Source organism: Gopherus evgoodei, chromosome 3 (genome assembly GCF_007399415.2).
Source record: "Gopherus evgoodei ecotype Sinaloan lineage chromosome 3, rGopEvg1_v1.p, whole genome shotgun sequence".
In the NCBI taxonomy this organism is placed as follows: domain Eukaryota; kingdom Metazoa; phylum Chordata; order Testudines; family Testudinidae; genus Gopherus; species Gopherus evgoodei.
In genome coordinates, this window is record NC_044324.1 from 14,015,554 (window position 1) to 14,036,249 (window position 20,696).

The following is a 20,696-nucleotide window of genomic DNA, read 5'->3' on the forward strand; positions in this document are numbered from 1 at the left end:
ATATAGGCTTTTCCAGGTGTAAGAACACTCCTTTGTTCCTGCTGTGGAAAGTGACAGCAAAATGGAGTTTGCAGTCACATGGGCCAGTTTCTGCACACCCTGCTGAGTCACAGGGCGTAACTGCCTTCTCTCCATGGGACAATTGTGTAGGTGATGGTCCTTAATGGGCCATCAAGCAGGCTAAAGAGAGCTGACACCAACTTGTCTGGGATCTTTCCCAGTAACACAACACAAGTTTGAAATACAGACAACATACAGCCAACATTCATAACTTCAACTACCAAAATGATCCAGACATACAGACAGCATAATCATAACCAGTAATCCGTAACCTGGTCTTAGACACTAGGATTTGGTGCCACTACAGGACCTTGGTTGCAACCTATGTTCTATATGGTCCCAGTTTATATCAATAAAGTCACACTTGCACCCCTAGCCCCCAGAGGAAAGTTATTCTGCTGGTTCTGCAGCCGAGATAACTCTGCAATGTGTATCAGTGGAGAGGTTTATAGATAGCAGAGACTGAGTCTGATCTGTCCTGCACCAGTTCTGATGGCAACAGAGTTACTCCTCATTTATGCTGGCATGACCGAGGGCAGAATCCAGCTGATAAATTTAAAGAAAGACGCCTTTTAGGAATGAAATCGACTGGAGAGTCCAGCGTGTTGGTGTTATTACGTATTGGCTCCACAGCCCCACAGATATGCATGTAGCAGAAACCACACTGCATGAAGCATGTCTCTTCTAGAGAATCTCAGTTCGGCAGCAGTCCAATCACTGCAGCTTAAAGGAGGGGTCTCCGGTGGCTACCAATGGCGTCCTTTCTGCTTACCTCTGAGTCACTAATGGGTGAGACTGTGCTGTCTAGGACAGATACAGCGACCGCATGCAGGTTTTCTCGGAGATACTGTAATGGGTCGCAAACTGAATATGAGTAACAATAGGATGCAGTTGTGAGAAAGGCTAATATCATTCTGGGATGTATTAACAGGAGTGGCACATGTAAGCAAGCTCGACTGACTCTCCTGTGGGCCTGGGGCTATTTGATTTTGTGGGGCCTCTGTATACAAATCTTTTTCCTAATTTAAAACAAAATGATCACAATTATGGCATTGAGGCTATTAACACTATATTAAATTTGTCTTTTAATTAACATAAAGCCATTCTGTGGTTACATTTCAGTCTTAAAACCCGTAGAATATAGTCCAGTTAATTCAAAATAGCCTACGTCTTACTTTAGAACAGCTGTTATATTAGTTTCTCTCTGAGAGGGAATTTGGGAGCAGGACGGGATCCAGCCTGGGGCAGAGTGTGGGGTGCAGGAGAGGGTGAGGAATGCAGGCTCTTGGAGGGAGTTTGGTGCAGGAAGGGATTCTGACCTGGGGCAGAGGGTTGAGGTACAGGATGGAGTGTGAGGTGTAGGCTCTGGCCGGGAGGCACTTACTACAGGCAGCTCCCAGCCAGCGGCACAGCAGAGCTCAGGCAGGCTGCCTGCATGCCGTGGCCCCACACCACTCCCGGAAGCAGCTGGCTGCTGAAACATCTTTGAGTGCTCCTGGGGGAAAGAGGGACAGCATGTCTCCGTGTGCTGCCTGTCCCCACAAACACCACCCCCACAGCTCCCATTGGCCAGGAACCGGCCAATGGGAGCTATGGGGATGGTGCTGGGGGTGGGGGCAGCACATGGAGCCACCTGCCTCTCCCAACGGGGGCCACAGAGACGTGCCAGCAGCTGGCTGCTTCCAGGAGAGGCATGTGGCCATAGCATGCAGGCAGCCTGTCTGAGTCCTGCTGTGCCGGGCCCCCCTTAGCCCAGGGCCCCTGGGCTGCAGCCCTTAAAGCCCTTGCGTTAATTCGGCCCTGTATGTAAGACACAGGAGGCAATGGTGCCAGCTCTACTCAGCTGCCGTACTGTGTCCAAGTCTGCACGCCAATCTTAAAGAAAGGTGTGGACAAATTGGAGGGAGTCCTGAGAAGTGCAACTAAAATGATCAGTGGTTTAGAGAATCTGAACCATGAGGAAAGGTTGAAAAAACTGGGCCTGTTTAGTCTTGAAAAAAGAAGACTGGGGGGCAGACATGGTAACAGTCTTCAAATATGGGAAGGTCCGTTGTAAAGTGGAGGTGATCAGTTGTTCTCCATGCCCACTGAAGGTAGGAAAAGAATCTGGGCTGAATCTGCAGCAAGGGAGATTTAAGTTTGATATTAGGAAAAACTTCCTAACTATAGGGCTAATTAAGCTCTGGAACAGGCTTCCCAGAGAGATTGTAGGATGCCCGTCACTGAAGTTGTTTTAAAAACAGGTTGGACAAATCCCTGCCAGGGATGGTCTAGGTCTACTTGGTCCCTCTGCCCTGCACAGGGGACTGGATTTGATGACCTCTCAAGGTCCCTTCCAGCTCTACATTTCTAGGATTCTCAGTTTATGAATGGATCATTGTGTGCCCAGGACTGCATGCAACTCCATAGGCGAAGGGACTGAAAACAACGGGGAGCAGTTACTACAGTCTCGGAGATTGTACGCAGCTCCAGAGACAAATTCTCCTGGGGTGGTTTGCATATATTGATTTAGGCCAGTCCCAGCGGAGAGGTCGGGGCAAAGAAAGAACTTGAGATATAAAGGCTGAGTTTGGGGTCTTCCTTTGATTCGACAAGCAGACAGATCTTGGGCTTTAGGGGAACCTCAACTCTTGCTGAAAGATTGGAAAGTCTTTGGCCTACTAGGGCCCCCTGAGACTGATGGGTGAGTCCTGGTGCATGAGTCTTTAGTACGTGTGCAGGGACTTTTATTGTTTTATATGTTTTTTTCAGTATTCTTTTCTGTCCTTAAAATAAATGTACCCTGCCATTGTCTGCCGAGAGAAAGCATGAGGCAGTCTGGCTTGCTGGGGATATGCCAGTGTATAGAATAATTGAATCACAGAATCATAGAAGCGTAGGACTGGAAGGGACCTTGATAGGTCATCTAGTCCAGTCCCCTGCACTCAAGCAGGGTGAAGTAATAACTAGATCATTCTTGACAGGTGTTTGTCTAACCTGTTCTTAAAAGGCAAACAGCTGTGCAGCCTTAAAAACCCTGATCAGGGGGGAGAGATGCAGGTTTCTGCCCAAGAAAGATGACGCCTGGAAGCCTGAAACCAGACAGGAAATACAGGTGCAGTTACCCTGAAAGTGTGACACTATCCTTCCCCCGCTTAACCCAGGCACTAGACTCCAAGAGAACAAACACCATGAGCTCTTCCAGCATGAGCTGCACCAAGATGGAGAATGCATCCTTGCTTGAATAGGTCCTGGGGGCTAGAAGCACTGGCTCCATCACTGCAGCTCACTGAGACACTTCAACTGGGGTTCCCATAGCTGGCCTTCCAGAACTCCAGTAGGTGAGACTATCTCTATGAGTATCAGAGGGTAGCCGTGTTAGTCTGGATCTGTAAAAGCAGCAAAGAGTCCTGTGGCACCTTATAGACTAACAGATGTATTGGAGCATGAGCTTTTGTGGGTGAATATGCATCCGACGAAGTGGGTATTCACCCACGAAAGCTCATGCTCCAAAACGTCTGTTAGTCTATAAGGTGCCACAGGACTCTGCTGCTTTAATCTCTATGAGGAAGCTTGTGCCTAGGTACTACGGTGTTGTGTGTTCTAGGTACATATCCAGAATACATAGAAGTCTGAAGCTGTGCCTTGGGCCCTGCCTGAGCCTTGTGAGAAAAGACGTTCAGGCATGCGGTCGCTTCTTACTATACCTTCCGTGTCCATTTCACACAGCACTTCTATAGGCATCCCACCAACGGAGGGCATAATGCTGTAGACTCCAGACCTCCGGATCCCGTTGTAGTAAATGGAAGCACAGTCTATTGGGCAGTTCTTTGCGTGCTTCACGTCTAAGACAGGAAACAGAGAGACACAGTTTAATATTTAGCTCATAGAAGGGAGGCAGGGCCGGCGCTGGCTTTTTTGCTGCCCCAAGCAAAAAAAAAAATCGGGGGGGGGGGCTGACAAACCAAAAAAAACAACCAAACAAACAAAAAAAACCCATGGGGCAGCCGAAGCGCGTGCACACACACACACACACCAACCTGTGGGGCGGCCGGAGCGCACGTGCATGCACACACACACACACACACACACACACACACCAACCTGTGGGGCGGCCGGAGCAGCAAAGCAGAAAAAAAACCCGCAGGGCGGCTGGAGCGGCAAAGGACGAAAAAAACAACAACTTCCAGGCTGCTGAAGCCAGGGTACAGGGGGACTCCCTGTGCTGCAGATGTGCAGCTGAGTGCGCGACCGGTCTAGCGGGGGGAAAGGGAAGGGAAGGGAGCGGGTGGGAGAGAGAGAAGGGGGGTGGCCAGCACTTCAGCGGGGGGCTCTCCACGTGGCCCCTTCCACCACGCCGCCTGCCAGGAGGGCTCTGTGCCGCTCTGGTCATCTGGGAGGGAAGGACGTGCGCCGCCCTGCCGAGTTTGCTGCAGGTCGCTCCCATCTTCAGGGCAGCCAGAGCGGCAAACCATAAAGAAAAAGGAAAAAAAATGGTTTGGGCGGAATGCCGCCCCTTGGAATCTGCCACCCCAAGCACGAGCTTGCTCAGCTGGTGCCTGGAGCCATCCCTGAAGGGAGGACTTGTTCAGCTGAGTTTAGAACTCAACCAAAAATTTTGAGTTCCAGATGTAGATCAGAGCTTAAGACTTTTGAGGTATGAGCTCCGTTTTACTCTGGCAAAATCTAAGTTCTGAGATTCCTCATGGACTGAGGGGTAGTTCCTTGGCATTTATTTCATTTTATTTTATCCCTCAGGGCATCCCAAAATGGGGGTAAGACTGATTTTCACAGACAAACCTCTATCCATTGCAAAGAGCACAGGGGAAGAGAGTTTGAACCAGAACGCTGGATCCACACTCAACCACAATTTCAGGACATTTGGAATCAAATCTGGATGCTAACCAGAACTGTGTGGCTAGGAACTGCCTCTGAGCTGGAAGTGGAAACCACTCAGCTTGGGCAGATTGGATTCACAGCTGATTCTGGATATAAAATTCACAGCTCAGGCCCATCTCGACTAGCGCAGACCTCCATGCAGTTGTTAGAATGACACATTCATTGTTTTTAAATTAAAGCTTCTTTGCCGTTTAAGTTAAGGTGGAAATGGTAAGAGTTTTGCTGAGCCCGAAGTTCTGCTGGGCTCTTCCCTTCCGACACTGAGACTGAATGATCTAGTCCCTGTTTCCATTCTCCAAAGGTGGCTGGTGCTGGATGTTTCAGAGAAAGGTGTCAAACCTCCCATAATGCACCTTACATTGCTAGGCTTTGATACTCTTAGCTTAAAGGAGTATGGACAAGTAGCCAAACTCTAGCATCCTTAGTCACGCCTCAGGGGCCGTGGAAGCTTCCTAACAGCACCCAAACCATGGCCCCACCCCCTGTTTCACCCCTTCCCCCTGAGGCCCCAACCTTGCACCACCCCTTCCCCTGAGGCCCCTCCCCCATACCACCCCTTTTCCCTGAGCCTCCGCCCCTGCGCCGTCCCTTCCCCTGAGACCCCACCCTCACACTGCCCCTTCCTCTAAGGCCCACCCCCACACCGCCCCTTCCCCCCCCAGGCCCTTTCCCCTCCCATCTGTCGCTTGTCCTTATGGCCGGTAAAAAGCAGGAGGACCATGGCCCCCTAGCCTCCCCTATTCCAGCGCCCCTGCCTCCCGCCAGGGTGTTGGGACACAAGATGTGTCAGAGCTCGTGTCTACACTCCAGTGTTGACATACCCAAAGAGGGTTTGCCTGAGGAAAGACTGAGTGAAAGCTGAGGAAGATCATCAGTGAGAACAATTCCCACGCACACAAATTCCCTAAAGAGCTTTGCAGAGTAAGGTGGAAGGAACAGGGGACTAATGAGAGAGATAAACTAGAGATAAACTTCCTCTTATCCACACTACACCAGGCCAAAGCCCAGCTGACCCTAACACCAAACCAGAAGCATTGCCCAGTTTGTGGGATTGAAAGGGTTATAAAGAGTGAATTGCCGTTTCTTTCCCATGGGGGAAGAGCGAGGGATGAGGTCACAGCTCTGGCAACCAATGAAAGTACATTGGGAAGGGAGGAATGGGCGTTTCAACATTCCAAGTCACCAATTAGAGTGCCCATTTGCTTTGAGGTCTCCCATTGGTTGTGGGAAGTGGGGACAGACTGGAGAAGCACCCAATCAAGGCCACTGTTTGGGGACTGATCTCTGAGTTCCTTTGGACTATTTCTGGCCAGCTGATCCAGCAACGTTGCTAAAGGGAACCGTGTGAGAATAGCATGTAAGGAAATCTCACAGGGGAGACACTCTGGGTCTAGTTTCTGCTGCCTAGTGAGGGCATTACCACCAGCACCAGGTCTCCTTTTTCCAGCAGGCCATTTACTCTTCCTTAGATAAATTATTTATGTGTACCTGGTGGGTAGAGGAAATGGAGCCAAGCCATCATGGTATCTAAGGCTGAGAGAACCGGCTTCAGTTAAAACAAGGATGGTGGTTGGCTCATAAGCTCAGTAACCAGCTAATGCGCCTTTCCTCCCAACATCTCTGGCTCAAATCGGATTCAGCTTGATAGGTGAAAGGCATTAACAAAGAAGGCCTGTTGATCAGCGTGTGTAGAACATGTCTTTGGGCTCAGCCTGCTTCTTACTGGATAAGTAGCCACATCTCAGAAACCACCGTCCTGCATCCCTTTCAGTCTTACGACAAAGGCAAAGAACTGAACAACCAAAAAACCAGATCAGCGTGTCTGTCTGACTTCTAGAGCTGAGCGCTCCAGGTGGGGCAGTGGTGAGGAGCTGGCAGAAATGTTTTAATCCCAACAACTTTTCGGTGAAAAATGAGTTTTTGACCAAACTGAGCATTTTTTAGTTTTGGTTGAAATTTTCCTCTTTTTCTAAAAAAACAAAAACAAACCGAAAACCTTTTGCTAAAAAAAAGTCAGTTCTTGGTTTAAAAAAAAAAACAAAAAAACACCTCAGGTTTTGCTAAAAAAGAATCGGTTTGGATTTTCAAAAATTGTACTCAAAATGATTTTTTTTAAACCAAAAACTTTCATTTTTTCAATGAAAAAAAATGGAAAAATTTCAAGAAGAGAGAAAAATTGTCCATGAAAATTAGTTCAACTTTTTGGGCCAGCTCTAATTGTGGCACATTGGGCACGAGGGGCTCGGGACACCTGCCTCCTGCCACATAGTGTGGGCTTATTGCCAGCATCAAGAAGACTTCAGGGTCGTCTTTTCAGAGGCTCTGAGAATATGAAGCTCCAGATGCAGCCTGTCGGTTCCGCAGGTGCTCAGTAATTCTGACAATCACAGCCCAGGAGGGCCTCAAATTGGACACTCAAAATCTAATTGTGAAACGTTTGGCCTAAAAACGGAGTGAAAGGCCATGAAATGCAACGACATCGTCTAGTCTTATTTTTTACTATTGGCATTTAAGGCAACAGGCCCGATCTCTCATTGTGCTGAGCATGGTACAGCTACATAACCAAAAGATGGCCTTGCTTCCTCCCAATCAAAATTATTTGGGCCTTTCACCCCTCTTCCTCATACAGGGGAAGGTTCCCTCTCATCTCTGCACTGCAACTGGAGGTATGACTACAACACATGTAGCCATTCCTGAGCTAGCTTTCATTGTGCTAACTAGCTCTGGCACCAGCAGCAGTGAAGCTGCATCAGCTCGACAGCTCAGGCCAGCCGCTCAAGTACCTACCCAGGACGGGGTTGTACAGCTCATGCTGCTGCCCATTCTGCCCCAGCTTTCACTGCTATTGTTATTTCACTGCTATTGTTAGCTAGATCAGGTGTCTAGTCTGGATTCTAGCCCCTCACCCCCAGCCCATCCCGGGTGTCCCCATCACCTGGATGGTGCATCTCCTGCAGCGACCTCATCTCGGCAGGAACGAGGCAGCCGGGATTGCGCCGAACCCACTCAGTCAGCAGGGAGATGTTGTGGATCTGGGCCTGCATGTCGTAGAGCAGCGTGGCTTGGATGTGCTGTAGCGTGCTGGCCTCGTTGTAATGCTGCTCCAGCTCCTGGACCCGCTGCTCCACCGTGGAGTTCCGGCTGTTCTTCTCCTCATGCTTCAGGGGAGCCAAGAAACCAAAGGAGCATTAGCTGCTGCCAGTGTGGAGGGTTCAGCTTAGTGGGGGATGTCATAGGAGATAACAGTGCAAAGGACGTGGGCCAGTGGACTGGAAACCAGCTGACAGCTTCTCCCCCCTTCCTCCCAGTGCGGAGCTGAGAACAGCAGGGAATGTGATCCTGGTCAGTGGCAGGTGCGTTCTGCACCAGCCTTCTAAACAGAGCTAAGGGGCAGCCCCAGGTAGCATCCTGTTCTCTAAGTGACAACACATCCTGTTCACCCCTGGCCAGACAGCGATGGAAACAGCCATCCCGGCCACAGCTGCTACTGGGTCTTCAGAAAGAAGCTGCCAGGAACACTAATAGTAATCTGATCAGTAATCTAGAGAAATGCAGGGGTGGAACTACCATTAAGTGGATACATAATTGGTTAAGCAACCATAGAGAGTTACTATTCATGGAATTGTATCCGACGAAGTGGGTATTCACCCACGAAAGCTCATGCTCCAAAATGTCTGTTAGTCTATAAGGTGCCACAGGACTCTTTGCTCCTTATTCATGGAATGATGTCAGATTGGAGGGAGGTTTCAAGTGGGGTTCCACAGGGATCTGTTCTGGGTCTAGTGTTGTTCAACATCTTTATTAATGCCCTGGATGTAGGACTAGAGAACAGACTGATCACGTTTGCAGATGACAAAAAGCTATAGGGGGTTGCCAATACTTGGGAGGATAGAGCTAAGATTCAGAGGGATCTTGATAAATTGGAGAACTGGGCTATAGACAACAAAATGAAATTCAACAAAGTAAAATGTAGGGTGCATAGGCGCCGACTCTGTGAGTGCTCCGGGGCTGGAGCACCCACGGAAAAAAATTGGTGGGTGCTCAGCACCCACTGGCAGCTCCCCACCCCCCACTCCAGCTTTCCTCCATGAGCACGCTGCCATGTCCTGCTTCTCCCTCCTTCCTCCCAGTGCTTGCGCTGCGAAACAGCCGATTCGCAGGGCAGGGGGGCGGGGAGTGGAAACGCGGCATGCTGGGGGAAGAGGCAGGGCCAGGGCGGGGATTTGGGGAAGGGATCCAGTAGTGGCAGGGAGGGGATGGAGTTAGGGTGGGGACTTTGGGGATGGGGTTGGAATGGGGGCCGGGCCAGGGGCGGTGGGGGCACAGGCACTCACCAGTGCCAGAGAAAGTTGGTGCCTATGGTAGGGTGCTACACATTAGGAAGGAAAACCAAATGCACAAATACAGAATGGGGGATAACTGATTTGTCAGCAGCACTGCTGAGAAGGATCTGGGCGTCGTGCTGGATCACAACTCAAAATGAGTAAGCAACGCGATGCTGTTGCAAAAAAAGGAAACACAATTTTAGGTTGCATTAACAGAGGCATAACATGCAAGTCACAGGAGTTGATAGTACCGCTCTACTCAGCTCTGGTTAGGCCTTAGCTGAAGTACTGGGTCCAGTTTTGGTCACCAATGTATAGAAAGGGTGGAGAGACACTGGAAAGGATCCAGAGGCGAGTGACAAAGATGATCAGAGGGATGGAGGGCAAGACATACGAGCAAAGGCTGACGGATCTGAGTATGTTGAGTTTGGAGAAGAGGAGATGATAGCAGTCTTTAAATATTTTAAAAGCTCTCATAGAAAAGATGGAGAAAAGCTGTTCTCTCTTGCCACAGAGGACAGGGCAAGAGGCAATGGGATCAAATGCCAGCATAGCAGATTTAGATTAAATCTCAGGAAAAACTCCCACACTGTGAGACCAGCAGGACAATGGAGCAGACGCCTGGGGAGGTTGTGGAAGCTCCTCCACTGGATGTTTTCAAATGGAGGCTGGAGCCATCTGCCTTGAATGGTTTAGACACAACAAATCCTGTGTCTTGGCAGGGGTTAGACCAGATGACCCTTGCAGTCCCCTTCTAACCCTCTGGTCTGTGATTCTCTGACTCAATAATGTTATTGCTTTCGGCCTGAGCCGCTAGCCAGATGTTTGGGATCTAGTAGCTTGTTGCAACTGGAGTAGAAGCTAGTCAGAGGTGTTTCTCTGATGCAGATTTGTTTATTTACGAAGAACAGACACAGAGCTGTGTCTTAGCTAGAAGGATCCAAGAACGAGCAGAGCAATTTGTTAGCCTTCAGCCCCAAGCCTCTTTAGCCAACAGACCCAAATGCTCTCACTGGCTTTTTCCGGGGCCACACTGCGCTCACAGGCTACTGCTGGGCTTTCTTGCCTTTTGCTTCTGCCTCTCTGTTCTTGTCTGTTCTCAGTTTCGGTATATTCGCTCTTTTCTTCCCCTCCCCCCACCTACCCAAAACAACACTAAGCCAAAAGCTCCTGGGCGGGTTCGCACACATCTTTTGTCTCAGTTGGTGGCTCATACTTACAGATATGTTAATTGAAGGGTGAGTTCACACCTATCTATCTCAATGGGATTTTAGCTCAACCCCAACAAGGTTTCACTCAGCTCATAACAATAATAATACCAAGCCCTTATATATTTCATCTCTAGATCTCAAGCACTTTATGAAGGAGGTCAGTATCACCACCCCCATTTTACAAATGGGGAAACTGAGGCACAGAGAGGTGAAATTAACTTGCTCAAGATCACCCAGCAGAGCTGAGACTGGATCTAAGGTCATCTGAGTCTGAGTCCCGTGCTCAATCCAGTAGGCTACACTGCTCAAAGCTGTAGCCAGACCCCTCATTATGAACTTGGGTAATGACTGGCAGATATACCACCCCAATCAAGGGAGCTAATATAACCTCTGGCATCGTGTCCAGTTGTTTTCCCAATTTACCTCCATCACCCCCATGCGAGCTTCAGTGAGCTCGCTTCCAATCTCCATCAGGAGCTGGCCTCGTAATGCACCTGCATCAGTGTTTCATAATGTTGGGAGCTCTAGTATAGACAAGGATGCTGCAGCAACCACTATTTTTAACACCGCATCAATCAGACTTTCTTGGAGCTTGTTTTAACTGGGTACTGAAACAGTGCTCAGTACGGTATGTTCTTGTTTGAACTTGCAGCTAAGCTGTGTCTGGCTGCATCCATTGCTGACGTCCATCAGCTGCCTAGTGGATATTCCTAGGGCAATCTCCTATGGGTCCAGTCCTGGAAGATGCAAAGTGCTTTCAATGCACATTGACATCAATGACAGCTGACAGTATTCAGGACCTTAGAGCATTGGGTTTGGAAGGAATAATGATGCTAAGAGGCACTTGGATATGCGGTGACAGAAAAATATCATATTGCCTCTATAGAAATCTATGGAACGTCCACATCTTCAATACCACGTGCAGATGCAGTTGCCCTATCTCAAAGAAGATATATTGGAATTGGAAAAGGTTCCAAAAAGGGCAGCTAAAATGATTAGGGGTATGGAACAGCTTCCATATAAGGAGAGATTAATAAGACTGGGACATTTCAGCTTGGAAAAGAGGCAACTAATGCGGGATAAGATGGAGGTCTATAAAATCATGACTGGTGTGGAGAAAGTAAATAAGGAAGTGACATTTATCCTTTCACATAACACAAGAACTAGGGGTCACCAAATGAAATGAATAGGCAGCAGGTTTAAAACAAATAAAAGGAAGTTCTTCTTCACGCAGCGCACAGATATCCTGTGGAACTCCTTGCCTGAGGATGTTGTGAAGGCCAAGCCTATAACAGGGTTAAAAAAGGAACTAGATAAGTTCATGGAGGATAGGTCCATCAGTGGCTATTAGCCAGGACGGGCAGGGATGGTGTTCCTAGTCTCTGTTTGCCGGAAGCTGGGAATGGGCAACAGGGGATGGATCACTTGATGATTCCCTGGTCTGTTCATTCCCTCTGCTGCACCTGGCATTGGCCACAGTCGGAAGACTGGACACTGGGCTAGATGGACCATTGGTCTGACCCAGTGTGGCCGTTCTTATGTGTCGCCTTACCAATGAGTAACAGCAAGTACTAGGCCTGCCTGTGTTCTCTACTCCCCACGATCACCCCCTCCTGCTCCTGTGATTCTTGTGACTTATATCAACAGTTACCCATGCCCGAAGTCTGCGAATGGGACTTCTTGATATGCAAACCTGTTACAAAGACTTTGATTTGACCAAGAAACACACCCATCAGTGATGCATGGAAAGCAGCACTTGGTCACCTGGAGTTGTTCATCAAATGTTCTTTTATCATTTTCCTGAGTGAGTTTGTTTGAGAGCGTAGGGATTGTCTGGTTTCACCCACATAGTTGTTGTTCGGGCATTTAGTGCACTGGCTGAGATACACCACATGTGGTGACTGGCATGTGCAGGAACCATGGATCTTGAAAGGATCCTGGAACCCTACAAGAAACCCATAGATCACCACACCTAGCTTCATAGATCCAGTAACCACCCCAAACACACCAAGCAGTCTGTTATCTAAAGCCAGGCCCTCAGATACCACAGAATATGCTCCGAGGAGAAAGTCCGAGATATACATCTTAACACATGCTAAACCACTTTACCAAACAAGGACACTCTACCAGAGAAGTAGATCACATCATGGAATGGGCCATTCAAATACCCTGAAAGAACCTGCTTCAATATAGGTTTCAGAGTAACAGCCGTGTTAGTCTGTATCCGCAAAAAGAACAGGAGTTCTTGTGGCACCTTAGAGACATATAAATTTATTTCGGCATGAGCTTTCGTGAGCTACAGCTCACTTCTTCTGATGCATAGAATAGAACACACAGACAGGAGATATTTATACATACAGAGAACATGAAAAGGTGGAAGTAGCCATACCAAGAGGAAGAGTCTAATCAATTGAGATGAGTTATCCTCAGCAGGAGAAAAAAAGAAACTTCTGAAGTGGTAATTGAGATGACCCATAGAAGGTGTGAGGAGAACTTAACATAGGGAAATAGATTCAATTAGTGTAATGACCCAGCCATTCCCAGTCTCTGTTTAAGCCTGAGTTAATTGTATCTAATTTGCATATTAATTTGAGTTCAGCAGTCTCTCTTTGGAGTCTGTTTTTGAAGTTTTTTTGTTGCAAAATTGCCACCTTCAAGTCTGTCACTGAGTGATTAGAAAGGTTGAAGTGTTCTCCCACTGGTTGTTGAATGTTGTGATTCCTGATGTCAGATTTGTGTCCATTTATTCTTTTGCATAGAGACTGTCCAGTTTGGCCAATGTACATGGCAGAGGGGCATTGCTGGCACATGATGGCATATATCACATTGGTAGATGTGCAGGCGAACGAGCTCCTGATGGTGTGGCTGATGTGATTAGGTCCTATGATGGTGTCACTTGAATAGATATGTGGACAGAGCTGACATCGGGCTTTGTTGCAAGGATAGATTCCTGGGTTAGTGTTTATGTTGTACGGTGTGCGGTTGCTGGTGAGTATTTGCTTCAGGTTGGGAGGCTGTCTGTAAGCGAGGACTGGCCTGTCTCCCAAGATCTGTGAGAGTGAGGGATCATCTTTAAGGATAGGTTATAGATCTCTGATGATGCGCTGGAGAGGTTTTAGTTGGGGGCTGTAGGTAATGGCTAGTGGCGTTCTGTTATTTTCTTTGTTGGGCCTTCCCTGTAGTAGGTGGCTTCTAGTACTCTTCTGGCTCTGTCAATCTGTTTTTTCACTTCAGCAGGTAGGTATTGTAGTTTTAAGAATGCTTGATAGAGATCTGGTAGGTGTTTATCTCTGTCTGAGGGAACCTATCCTTGCAACAAAGCCTGATGTCAGCTCTGTCCACATATCTATTCAAGTGACACCATCATAGGACCTAATCACATCAGCCACACCATCAGGGACTCATTCACCTGCACATCTACTAATGTGATATATGCCATCATGTGCCAGCAATGCCCCTCTGCCATGTACATTGGCCAAACCGGACAGTCTCTATGCAAAAGAATAAATGGACACAAATCTGACATCAGGAATCATAACATTCAAAAACCAGTAGGAGAATACTTCAACCTCTCTAACCACTCAGTGACAGACTTGAAGGTGGCAATTTTGCAACAAAAAACTTCAAAAACAGACTCCAAAGAGAGACTGCTGAACTCAAATTAATATGCAAATTAGATACAATTAACTCAGGCTTAAACAGAGACTGGGAATGGCTGGGTCATTACACTAATTGAATCTATTTCCCCATGTTAAGTTCTCCTTACACCTTCTATGGGTCATCTCAATTATCACTTCAGAAGTTTCTTTTTTTTCTCCTGCTGAGGATAACTCATCTCAATTGATTAGACTCTTCCTGTTGGTATGGCTACTTCCACCTTTTCATGTTCTCTGTATGTATAAATATCTCCTGTCTGTGTGTTCCATTCTGTGCATCTGAAGAAGTGAGCTGTAGCTCACGAAAGCTTATGCTGAAATGAATTTGTTAGTCTCTAAGATGTCACAAGTACTCCTGTTCTTTTTGCTTCAACATAGAAATAAACCTCCCTCTGACTGCACACCACTAGTTGTCACCTATCCAGGGCCGGCTCTAGCCATTTTGCTGCCCCAAGCACGGCGGCACGCCGCGGGGGGTGCTCTGCTGCTGGCCGGTCCTGCGGCTCCGGTGGATCTCCCGCAGATGCGTCCACCGAAGCCGCCTGCCGCCCTCCCGACAACCAGCAGAGCGCCCCCCGCAGCATGCCTCCCCAAGCACGCGTTTGGGGCGCTGGGGCCTGGAGCCGGCCCTCCACCTACCACCCTACACTGGAACCCATATGGGGTATCATCAAACAGCTATAGCTCATACTCGACAGGGACCTTATCCCGAACCCCCTCTTCTGGCCTTCAAACAACCCCTCAGTCTCTCCAAGCTCATCATCAGAAGCAAGCTCCCCACAGACCAGGACACACCAACTCAAACCGGCACCAGACCCTGCCAGAACAACAGATGCCAAACTGGCAGGCATATCTCCACCGCTACAATGATCAACAGCCCCCACACCACACCCATCAAGATCCATGGGTCTGACACATACACTACATCTTGTGATTGGCATCTCACTCAGTGCACTAAATGCCCCAATAACAGTTATGTGGGTGAAACGAGACAATCCCTGCACTATTGCCCGTGGGTGAACACTTTTCACAACGCGATCACTCTATAGCTGACCTCTCAGTCCTCAACCTCAAAGGAAACCTGCACAACACATTCAAGAGACCAACCTGGGAGCTGAAATTCATGACTTTCCTAGACACTGAAAAGCATGTGTGATGCAGCAGGGAGTGGGGAGTATGGCCTGGGAATGTTGCAGGGGAGTTTTACAGGGACTGTGCGCGGGATGGGAGACTTTCCTTGAGGGAAGATACCTGAGCATGTAACTTGAGAGCCCAGGAAGGGGGTTGGGGCCAGGTGACACCTTCTGCCCGGGAAACTGGACAAAGGCTGAAGGAGGAACCAGGGGGATGGAGTGTGAGATGGCTGGAGGGGGTTTCAGTTTGGAGCTGGCTGGGGAAACAGAGGGAGGTCCAGGACTGGGTTCTAAGCTCCCTGCCCCCCCAGAAGGACTTGACTGAGGGGTCCTGGTTGTACCTACAAGCTCTGTTTGTGTTTCTGTCATCCAATAAACCTTTCATTTTACCGGCTGGCTGAGAGCCACGGCAAATCACAGGAAGTGGGGGTGCAGGGCTCTAACTCCCCAACACTCCATGACAGGCATAATGAAGACTCTGGGTTTATGGCTTATTACAACAATCTGTAACTCACTAACCCCCCTTTTGTCCTATGACTCTAAGGGAGTTAACAGGCCACAGCACTTCAAATGGCCCCTTAGAATATGTGCTAACTGCTTGGCTAAACTATCTGTTTGGTCCTGTATTTAGCTGTGACACGCTCAGCTGAAGAAGAGCTCTGTGTAGCTCGAAAGCTGGTCTCACTCACCAGCAGAAGCTGGTCTAATAAAAAGCCTAGATAGCTGCAGCTCCTGCATGAATCTGACTTCTCTTGTATCAGAGGGGTAGCTGTGTTAGTCTGGATCTGTAAAAAGCGACAGAGATGTCTGTGGCACCTTATAGACTAACAGACGTACTGGAGCATGAGCTTTCGTGGGTGAATACGCATGAAGTCGTATGTGTCTGACGAAGTGGGTATTCACCCACGAAAGCTCATGCTCCAATACGTCTGTTAGTCTATAAGGTGCCGAGGGACTTTTTGTCGCTTCTGACTTATCTTGTCCTTCGCAGTGGAAGGAAACCCTTATTCACTTGTGCTACACCTACACCCTTTGTCCACCAGAAGGCACTGCTGTCATTGAAATTACATCCACCCTCAGAGCCAAGGGGCCATGGCCCCTCCACTTTTCACCATGGGCCTTCTTCCCCCACCTCCCCGAGGTCCCATCCGCCACCGGGGCTGGAGGCTGGAGCCCAGCTGGGTAAGAGTGGCCCGGGGAGCTGCGGGGAGCCATGGACCTTCTTCATGCTCGGGGTGAGGATGGGAGCCAAAAGCAGCCCCCAGCCTGTGTCCCCACCCCCTGGATTCCCCATCCAGGGTAGCTCTTACCATGGCACGGCTGCAGCTGTTTGGCCCCCAAAGACCTGCTCCCAGGCCAGGCCAAAAACTGGAGCTGAGTTGGGGAAAGAATCGCGCAGGCAGCTGTGGGACGCCACAGACCCTCCACCTGCCCTGAGTGAGGGACCCAGGGGACAGGGACACAGGCCAGGGACTGCTCTCAGGCCCCCCAACCCCAAGCCAGTGGAGGGTCCGCAGCTCCTCAGCCTGGCTCTGGCTTCTGGCTTGGCCAGGAAGTGGGGTCTCAGGGGAAGAGGCAGGGCAGGGCCATGGAGGGGGCAAGGCCTCATGACTCCCTCACTTTTATGAAGAATCTATCTCCCCTGACTCTAGTCCTCTGCTTTTGTTATCACTGTGGTTAGATGTTGATAGATGTTTGGCTGCATGTGTGTGGGTTTTTTGTGTGCCACCCCCAGCCTTGCGCAGACAGCTGGCACAGCAGACCTCGAGCAAACCGCCCAATGACCACAAGATCCGTTAAGGGACGAAGGCACCCAGCTGGGTTTATTGTCAACAAAGCATGGTATTAGTATTCCGCAGACTTTACTGGACCACCAATACATATATGCCCATAACAATGGACCAGCTCAGTGAAGGCAGGACTTTCTGTTCCTCCCTAGGCCAGACATAAGGATAGCCACACTGGGTCAGACCAAAGGTCCATCTAGCCCAGTATCCTGTCTTCTGACAGTGACCAATGCCAGGTGCCCCAGAGGGAATGAACAGAACAGGCAATCATCAAGTGAACCATCCCGTCGCCCATTCCCAGCTTCTGGCAAACAGAGGCGAGAGACACCATTCCTGCCCATCCCAAAGATACTTCCTCTGAGATACATCTTTATATCCTCATACAGACAGGTTAGTACTGCCCCTCTGACATAGTTACTGTTGTTACTGCTCCCTGATATGGCTAGTTATCACTCATTACCTTGTACATGGTGGTTTGATTTTCATTACATACTGTCATCCTGACCTTATCTTTTAGGATGGGGCAGTGAGTTCCTGTTACTCTTGGGAAATGTTTTTGTACAATTTTTGATACTGGAATGTTTTGGTGCTGCTGGGATTTGTTTGTGTAACTACTTTGTGACTAGCACGTCTTGCAAATTTGTATTTTTGCAATATTAGCCCTGTTGTTGCCAGATTCTGTGAGCAGGTCCTGCCTCACATCAGGCCTCCGACACAAGGTTTTATATCTCAGGCTCTCTTCCTACTACAATCACCAGAGTCTATTAAAAATAGCTTCCAGTATATTACTAGAGGCGTTTCTCCTGGACTACTGGATCTGTATTGTTACTTGGTTGTGCTGTGCGCTGTTCTATTCTCCGTCACTCAGGAGAGCTGGGCCATCTTCAGCACCCACACTGAGTCGCGGGGACTCCATCAGAGCCAAATATTTGAGGTTCAATGACCATGGAACACCTGTTCTTAGCAGAACTGAACTTTCTCCCGCTTTGTCATTCTTCATCTAGGTTCTTAGTCATGGCGCCCATCCCTGTTGTATCTGAGCCTTGGCCAAGGGATAGAGTAAAAATACAACTGACTGATAGACCTTGTCCAGGGGCCAGATCCTCAGCGGCTGTAAATCAGGATATCCCTATTGACGTCAGTAGACCTACATCATTTTGCACCAACTGTGGATCTGGCCCTAAGTTTCCATTCCCCCAGTGCAATGGTAGCTATGGAGTATTTCGTCCCCTGCTCTTTCCTCCTTTGCTGCATCTCTGGGAACAGCCCATCACATGCATTAAGTTCTGAAGGCAATGAGATTTGGGTCCTTCTAATCCCCTCCGGAGAGGAGATCCAGGCCTTAGCCCCATGGCCTGCAAAGCCCCGTCTCCTGTTCCCACCAGCTTCCCCCATGAAGGTGACAACTCCATCGCTCCCAAGGAACTTAGCTGTCATGGGAGGTGAGCGCGGCAGAGGGAAGCAGCCTCGGTATCTTGGGCCAATTCCATGGAGGGCCTGGAAGATGAACACAGAGACATTGACCTGCTTTCTCAGAGAGAGCCAGCTGGGGCACGCCTGCTTGTTCACTGAACTGAGCCCACAAATGCCTGTCAACAGACCTCCCATAAAACACATGCAGAGCATCATCACCACCCTGGGATGGATTTGAACCAGGAATCTAGAGGTGGAGGTATCATAACCTAGTCCCAGATTTGGACCTTAGCGTCCAAAATATGGGGGTTAGCATGAAAACCTCCAAGCTTAGTTACCAGCTTGGACCTGGTAAAGCTGCCACCACCCAAAAAATTAGAGTGTTTTGGGGCACTCTGTTCCCCCCAAACCTTCCCTGGGGACCCCAAGACCCAAATCCCTTGAGTCTCACAACAAAGGGAAATAAACCTTTTCCCTTCCCCCCTCCAGGTGTTCCTGGAGAGATGAACAGAAGCAAACTCCGTGAATCTAAACAGAGGGATTCCACCCTCCCCGTTTCCAGCCTTGGAAAACAGAAGTACCAAGAGCTAATCTCTCTTCCCCATTCCAGAGGGAATGCAAAGTCAGGCTAGTAAATCTAACACACACAGATTTCCCCCTGACTTCTTCCTCCCACCAATTCCCTGGTGAGCACAGACTCAATTCCCTGGAGTTCCCCACTAAAGAAAAACTCCAACAGGTCTTAAAAAGAAAGCTTTATAAGAAGAAAGAAAAATACATAAAAATTGTCTCTCTGTATTAAGGTGACAAATACAGGGTCAATTGCTTAAAAGGAATATGAATAAACAGTCTTATTCAAAAAGAATACAATTCAAAACACTCCAGCAACTATACCATGTAAATACAAAAGAAAAAAACAATAATCCCTATTGTTTTTATGATCTCTGTACTCACAACTTGGAAACAGAAGATTAGAAAAGCAGGAAATAGAGAAATCCTTCCCATAGCCGAGAGGGAGATAGGCACAAGACCAAGAACTCAGACACAAACTTCCCTCCACCCAGACCTGAAAAAGTCTGGTTTCCTGATTGGTCCTCTGGTCAGGTGCTTCAGGTTACCTCTTTCCAGGTGAAAGAGACATTAACCCTTAGCTATCTGTTTATGACAGGAGGGCTTGAGACTAAACCTGCTAGTCATCTGGGCCCAATGTGGTGGAAGATGGGAAACCCCCAGAACTGGGATCAAAGTCAGAGCCCCTCGGCCTAGGCCCTCTGGGAGCTGGAGGCCTGAGCACCAGAAAACCTACAGAGAGAATCTGGAGAAGGCACCCCCTGGGATTGGCCATCATGGCCAAGGAAGTGGCCATCAGGAGCAGTACGATAGGTGACGTCCCCGGCAATGCGGAGTCCAGGAATGAGGGGTGCCCTACAGCGATGACACCCCTACCAGGGGATAATTAGGAATAACAGGATGACATTAAGCAAAAGCAAATTTAGGTGGATTATGATGGAAAACATCCTCTCAGTGAAATGGCCTGAAGGTGAAACACTCTCCCCACGTGAGAGGCCCCTGGCTTGGGACACTTGCAGTGGGATGGGTGAAAGCTCTGCTACCGTGCGTAACTACTGCATATAGGTCTTGCTGAAGCATCAGGCATAACTAGCAGTGTGAACCAAAGTACGCCTGGCCCTGGCAGAAAAGTAACACACTACATACTGGCTACCCAGTTGAGCACCTTCCTGACCACAGAAGATTGTACAAGAACACCCAGAGGTCTCAAGTAACTACCTAAACAAATTCCCAAGGGATGGCTCAGGAACACACCGGCCCCTCATAAGATCAGGCTCGGATGACGGAGAATGGAAAAGGATATTTTGTTTGAACTAGGAGGTACAAGGTAGAAGGGTAATGAACAACATCTGGAGTGGCATATAGAATTTGTTTGCATCAAGTTATAGGAGGGGCACCTTTTTATCAGCCCAAGGGCCTGGACCCTGATGTCCTGACTGAATTTTTGCCTTGTCACGGGCGTACATGTGGTGGTGTCCCTGTGACCCGTTGGCCAGGGCACTAACGCTGTGCTTTACTGACAATAAACCTGGCCAAGCACCTTCGCCACCGAACCGAGCCTGCCATCTTTCATTACAAATAACAGCGAGGCCTGCTGAATCAGCACGCTGCATCCCCTGCTAGTGCCGCTGGCACGGGGCTCCAAGAACAGCAGCACTCAGCA

General features: G+C 48.8%; 1 protein-coding gene across 1 annotated transcript in view; it reads right to left on the reverse strand.

The window, feature by feature from the left end:
* LOC115647667 (angiopoietin-related protein 7-like) overlaps positions 1 to 20,696 on the reverse strand; it is a 52,445-nt gene that overhangs the window by 19,727 nt on the left and 12,022 nt on the right. The window contains exons 2-3 of the mRNA XM_030554361.1: positions 7,874 to 8,096; positions 3,747 to 3,884 (exon numbers count right to left, since the gene is read on the reverse strand). Of these exons, the coding sequence (XP_030410221.1) occupies positions 3,747 to 3,884; positions 7,874 to 8,096 (361 nt within the window). The remainder of the gene's footprint in view (positions 1 to 3,746; positions 3,885 to 7,873; positions 8,097 to 20,696) is intronic.